We start from the raw sequence: 6,000 nt of genomic DNA, 5'->3' as shown, positions 1-6,000 counted from the left end.
GAGCATTCATATTATAACCATTATTATTGTCACTTTGAAGCACAATATAATTATCTTAAGGCATCTGCACAGACAATGCTGTGCAATAAAATAATAAACCAGTAGAAAACAAAAATTCACTATTTACATTGAGTCAGATCAAGTGCTACTCCACTTGTGGTCCACAGAGCAAGAGGGAGGAGAGTTTGTGTGTGTGTGTGTGTGTGTGTGTGTGTGTGTGTGTGTGTGTGTGTGTGTGTGTGTGTGTGTGTGTGTGTGTGTGTGTGTTCGTGTTAGGCCGTCTCGTCACTCTCAGTTTCTCGACTGAAGTAATAGCGCACTGGGGGACCGGGCAGATCTTCGTCACCATCCACCTCAGGGGCAAATGATACGGTAAGGTCAACATACTTCCTGCCTGCTGAAGGTTTGATCAGTTTATGCATTCTGCAAGGAGAAGACAAATAGAGATATTGTTATGGAAATGCATAAGAAAACCACAAAGCATCGTGCATCATTTTTATAATAGCATTTGATGATAGTCGTCGCACAAAAATTACACACATTAGCTGAAACACGTATTTTACATGGTGAGATTATTTTTATAATCAAAGTAAAATAGGCTATTTTACAGTTGGGCCTTACGTCAGTTTGAGTCTTTTGTTATGGCCCGGCATAACCGGCACATACAGCATCTTCACTCCGTGAACAACCATAGTGGGCTCAATTCCATACTTCTCCTGAAATGAAGCATAAAACCTGTTTGTTCATATGTGTTCATATCAAAAACAGTTTTCTATTTAATTAAAAAATATATATAATATATATAACTGTGATGGTAAAGCATCATTACTCCAGTCTTAAGTGTCACATGATCCTTCAGAAATCATGCTGATTTGCTGTTCAAGAAACATTTCTTATTGTGTGGTGCTTAATATTTTTGTGGAAACCATGATTCATTCTTTTTACTGTCACATTGAATGGATCATTGCTGAATAAAAGTATTAATTTCTTAAATAAAACAAAATCTTACCGACCCCAAAATTTGAACAGTAGGGTAAATTTTATTTTAGGTGAATTTTTGAAAAGAGTTTAAAAATTGCATTTACATTGCTGTTTCAATGAAGTTCAGGTTTAGAAATTCTTTTTTTTCTTTTTTTTAATCTTAAAATATACTGTATTATTTCTATCACATTAAGAATTATTAAGAATTAAAGACTGCTAAATTAAAAGACTGATCAATTTGACAGCAGACACAATGATATTGTGACACATTCTGGGAGATTCAAAATTTGTATATTTTATATTCACTCCCATAATACATTTCAGAGTGTAAGAAGTTGTTTAACCAAGATTGGTGATCAAATCAAATCAGATTAATCAGATTTAACCATGATTAACCACTGATTGGTGTAAATCATGATTAAATTGGGGGTATTTTCTACTTTCAAAAAGTAATTTTTGGTACAGTTGGTCTCTGTGAAAATTGTTGTCATTACTGAGATTCTTTCTTTGAATCTGTTGAACACAAAATAATATATTTTTAAGAATGTCGGTGACTAAACAGTTGATGGAGCCCATTGACTTCCATAGTAGGAAAAACAAAATACAATGGAAGTCAATGGATGCCATCAAATGTCTGGTTAGCAACATTCCTTAAAATATCTTCTTTTGTGTTCAACAGAAGAAAGAAACTCATACAGGCTTTGGAACCACTTGCGGGTGAGTAAATAATGACAAAAATGTTTGTTTTCTGGTGAACTATCCCTTTAAAGTGCCCTTGACATTATTGACCTTCAGGCTCAAAAGTGGTACTCACCCTTACTGCGCTGATGAAATCAGACAAGGTAAAGTCCTCGTGACCGAAGATAGTCCAACGGTCCCAGATAGAAAAGGAGATATCATCTCTGGTGTTAAACAAAAAGATCAAATTATACGAAGATAAGAAACACACATCTATTCATTTTTACAAGTGCCAATCTCTGCATGAGTGTTGCCGTTACCTGATCTGGATTCTCTTGACCGGAGCGGTTTCTGTGAGCACCATGACTGGAATTGCCAGGTTGAAGAAACAGTTTTTAAACAACTCAAATCCATAACCACCAGCAACTTTTACCAACTCAATTGACACCTACAAAGAATGAATAATAACAGAATCATAATTACACAAAGCAAAGGACTAAACACAACAGGAATCATCATAGAAAACGATTTCCTCACCAGTCCTGCGACGGCAGCTGTAGATGTGGCGATAGCAGGGATGATTTTGCCAGCAATTCGTTTGGTTTGTAGTCTGTCAGCGGCCTCGATGGCATACATATGAGCTCGCAGAGCCGACGCTGATGCTACAAAATCCATGTGTCCGTTTGAGTCATCATCCTTTTCAAAGAACAGCGGAGTCATACGTAGCCTCTCTAAACACAAAAACAGAAAGGAAAAGATACAAAATGTGTATGGAAATGTTGGGTATCTAGGTTTAGAGTATGTGGATGAGAATCAACAAACCAGGTGTTATAAAGCTGGAGCTGATGGCCTCCTGAAGCTGTGAGATCGCATCTCTCTCCTCTTCACTGCTCACTGTCATTTTCAAATGATCAGGCTTCTTAACAGACTCATCTGTCTCTATATGCTGATACAAATACAGACGCTTAGTAGTTATTTTCTTAAAGGGGAAGAAAGCAATTTCTGCAACACTGGTGCCGTTTCTGTCTAAAAAAATGTTTAATTGTTTGTCTATTAATATATGCATCAAATATATGTCATTGTCTGTTTTTCACCATGTGTGATACTTATTTTATGATGCCATTGCAACTATAAGGGGAATAAATTAGCAAAGACAGCGATTTGATTTGAAATCAATATTTAGGTCACACGACTCACAATACAAAAAAAAAACAATTCTATATGCAGAGAATCACAAACTTTTTTTTATTCAGGCAAACCTCTTTTACCTAAAATATTTACTTGAAGTACCTACTAAAATTCAACACATTTGCATAACACATACCAGTTATGGCAAAGCTTCATGTTACATGATCCTTAAGAAATCATTATATGTGCTGATTTGGAGCTCAATAAACATTTCATATTATTATTATTATTAATGTTGAAAACATTGCAAATTGTTGCACTGCTATTTTTGTGGAAACCGTGATACATTTTTCAACAACTTTCATAAAAAGAAAGTTCAAAAGAAGAGCACTTTTTCGAAATATAAATCGTTGGGAACATTTTAAATGCCTTTACTATCAATGTACTGACCGTTGTGTACAGTTAAACACAAGGAAAAGTTTCTTGGTATGAAAAAAACACTTAACTTTACCTTTAAACAACTAAAAATTAGGTTGGGTTTAATTGATACATCACAGACAAACATTTTCAATAGTGGTTGAATACTAAATACATAACTGGTGAAAGAACACATACCTTTTCAGCTGGTTTGTATTCGGGAACCTCCACTTCAGCTAAAACACTTTGAACAGCCTCATAGGAAAGTTTCTATGAATTATTCAACAGCACATAAGCAAAATCAACAACAGAACGTTAAAGAAATTAATTCAAGAATTTTTTTCAGATACCACACAAGCAAAGAAACAAAAGAAAACAGACCCAGATTGAGATGTTGAAATGTAAAAATTTACCTCTTCTGAATATGGAATTTTATAAATTCCAGCAAAAAGGCGAGCTGCGCTGACAACAAAACCAAAATGCCTGATGTAGGAGAAAGACATTTTTTCATGAACTTCCACACAATACATCTTTTTATTTTTTTTAAATCTCATTTCTCTCCATCACTGTGAAGAACAGTCTATAAACAGAATATTTACTCGGATACTCACAGCGGGTCACTGAGATCAAACTCTATAGGAGAAGGCGGCCGTTTGGGAGACTGCCAAAACAGACCTGAAAAAAAAAAAAGAGGAAAAACACTTTTCGTGACTATTGGCTTTTAATACAGCTCCTCTGCCCAAGTGAGCTAATCATGAGACTTACTGCCGTCTTTTAGCCGTGTGTCCAGTGGAAATGAGTGAAGTAGTTGTAATGCCTGAAACATTAAAGTAGAAATGAGATATGTCATGTAAACATTGCACATACACGCTTTATTTCAATGAGAAATGTACTACTATAATATAAAAGCATTATAACTATTATACTTACATGCCAAAAATAATAGAGGTCATTAGTACAAGATAAACACTATTAACTTCTGCAGGACAGTTACCTTTCTTTTGAAGTACTTGTCGAATTTGAGTCGAGCAAGAGCTATACAGTGATTCCATTGAGTAGGTCTCCGACTCAACAACTTAATGACCTGAAATGATCCTTCCATACTCTCCCCAGCCATCATCCTCTGCACACAAAAGCAATGAAATGAAACCACAACAAGGCTAAATTAGTCTGTTTAGGTAAGCATGTAGTATATATCCTCACCTGTAACACATCCTGAGGTGATGAATGACTCTGCCAGAACATGTTGTAAATGGAGGGTTTGTGGGAGTAAGAGCTCTCAAACTATACACAACAAAAACAAGACCACAAATCAGATCACTCGCAGCATTTCCAGATATCCAGTCGAACTGATTGTATCTAAGCTTTTTTTATGTCGGTTTTGACCAATTATTCGAAATTATTTTTTTGAGTTGTTCAAAACTGGGTGACCTACGTAAATGCACAATCTGAACAAACAAAAAATGGATTTCATTTAATGAATCTAAGTTGTCATATAAGTCACACCGCGGCTGTTTGTGGTGAAAATTGACCAACCATTGGAAATTAAAGTAAAATACGCTAAAACAGAGCAATTGGTTTTAATGTGTTGAATAAGATCACACAGAAATTAAGAAGTGAGCCATCAAGAGTGCAAAAGATTCACAAAGGAGGGTTAATGAGGGATTATTAAATAAAGGATTAAATATACTTATTTTAACTATGTCTATATAAAAAATTTCTTCGCATGTCCTAGAATAAAAATCATGTCCCTGATCATCCTTCATGTGGATTTTGGTATTGGTGATAGTAATTACATTTTTCACTTTTTGGAGAAAAAAAAACGTTGGATAAGCCATCAGCTAGCAGTAAATTAATGTTAAAACAGCTGCAAACCTACAAAGAAAGGGATGGTTTTTGGATTTCAAATTCTTAAATATTAACTGGTTTAGTGAAAACACTTTTTTTTTAAAAGTTACTCGCAAATATTCTCGCACAAATAAAAATATTACAATAAAAAATTATATTTATTGTCTTCAAAATGTCACACTTAGCAACCCTAGCAAATACTAATATATTAAAATAACATGATAATAATTACATTAGTAATAGGTACAGTGATTCTTCTTATAATATATATTGCACACCACCTCATTTTTCAGAGTCTGAAAACGGTTTGTTCGAAGATTCATTCTCTCTAAACCTCTAGCTACTCTGCTCTGATTGGTCAGACAGCCCAGTCTGTTGTGATTGGTCTACCACTTACAGCGCACCGGAAACAAAAACCCCATAACCATATTTGAATTTCAACTTTTAGGAGACGATAACTTTATGTCATGCACTTTAATCTTTAACATTTTGCAGGCATTTTACGTTCACAAACAGCAATATCACACTATATATATGCAAAATACACAGCTATATCAACTCATTGAAAAATCAGCCTAATATTTACGCCTGGTAATGTGTGTAAGAGTGTGTGTTACTGACCTTGTCTCTGGCCCACTGTATGGTGTGTTCAATGACAGCAGGAAAAGACTTTAGAGTGCAAAAAGGAATCTCCTCCTCTGGTGGGTCTCTCTAAGAAACACAACCACAGTTGAGAAACAAAAATGGGGCAATGGACACACAAAATGGCACACAGCCTATATAAACACATATACACACTCACATGGCTGTTGTAGGACTCAGTGAGGTTTGGGATGATGATCTCAGTGTGCCCTTTCGTACCCATGGTACCCGAGTCTAACAGAGCTTTCTGATTGGATACGCTCCGACTGCGAGTTCACAAAAGAACCATTAAAGAAAGTGCAATGA

The 6,000-nt window shown here is 35.3% G+C and overlaps 1 protein-coding gene across 2 annotated transcripts in view; it reads right to left on the bottom strand.

Moving 5' to 3' along the window:
- The window catches only part of uba6 (ubiquitin like modifier activating enzyme 6), a 20,307-nt gene continuing 14,307 nt past the window's right edge, over positions 1-6,000 (bottom strand). For both annotated transcript variants that reach the window (XM_079615271.1, XM_079615272.1), the window contains exons 19-32: positions 5,855-5,960; positions 5,674-5,763; positions 4,408-4,488; positions 4,199-4,327; positions 3,970-4,021; positions 3,816-3,879; positions 3,618-3,687; positions 3,403-3,474; positions 2,482-2,605; positions 2,197-2,390; positions 1,980-2,107; positions 1,796-1,883; positions 622-716; positions 1-423 (exon numbers count right to left, since the gene is read on the bottom strand). In XM_079615271.1, coding sequence (XP_079471397.1) covers positions 273-423; positions 622-716; positions 1,796-1,883; positions 1,980-2,107; positions 2,197-2,390; positions 2,482-2,605; positions 3,403-3,474; positions 3,618-3,687; positions 3,816-3,879; positions 3,970-4,021; positions 4,199-4,327; positions 4,408-4,488; positions 5,674-5,763; positions 5,855-5,960 — 1,444 coding nt within the window. In that variant the 3' untranslated portion in view covers positions 1-272. The remainder of the gene's footprint in view (positions 424-621; positions 717-1,795; positions 1,884-1,979; positions 2,108-2,196; positions 2,391-2,481; positions 2,606-3,402; positions 3,475-3,617; positions 3,688-3,815; positions 3,880-3,969; positions 4,022-4,198; positions 4,328-4,407; positions 4,489-5,673; positions 5,764-5,854; positions 5,961-6,000) is intronic.

This window comes from Phoxinus phoxinus (assembly GCF_949152265.1).
Source record: "Phoxinus phoxinus genome assembly, chromosome: 6".
NCBI lineage: Eukaryota > Metazoa > Chordata > Actinopteri > Cypriniformes > Leuciscidae > Phoxinus > Phoxinus phoxinus.
This window is presented reverse-complemented; position numbering and strand designations above follow the sequence as displayed.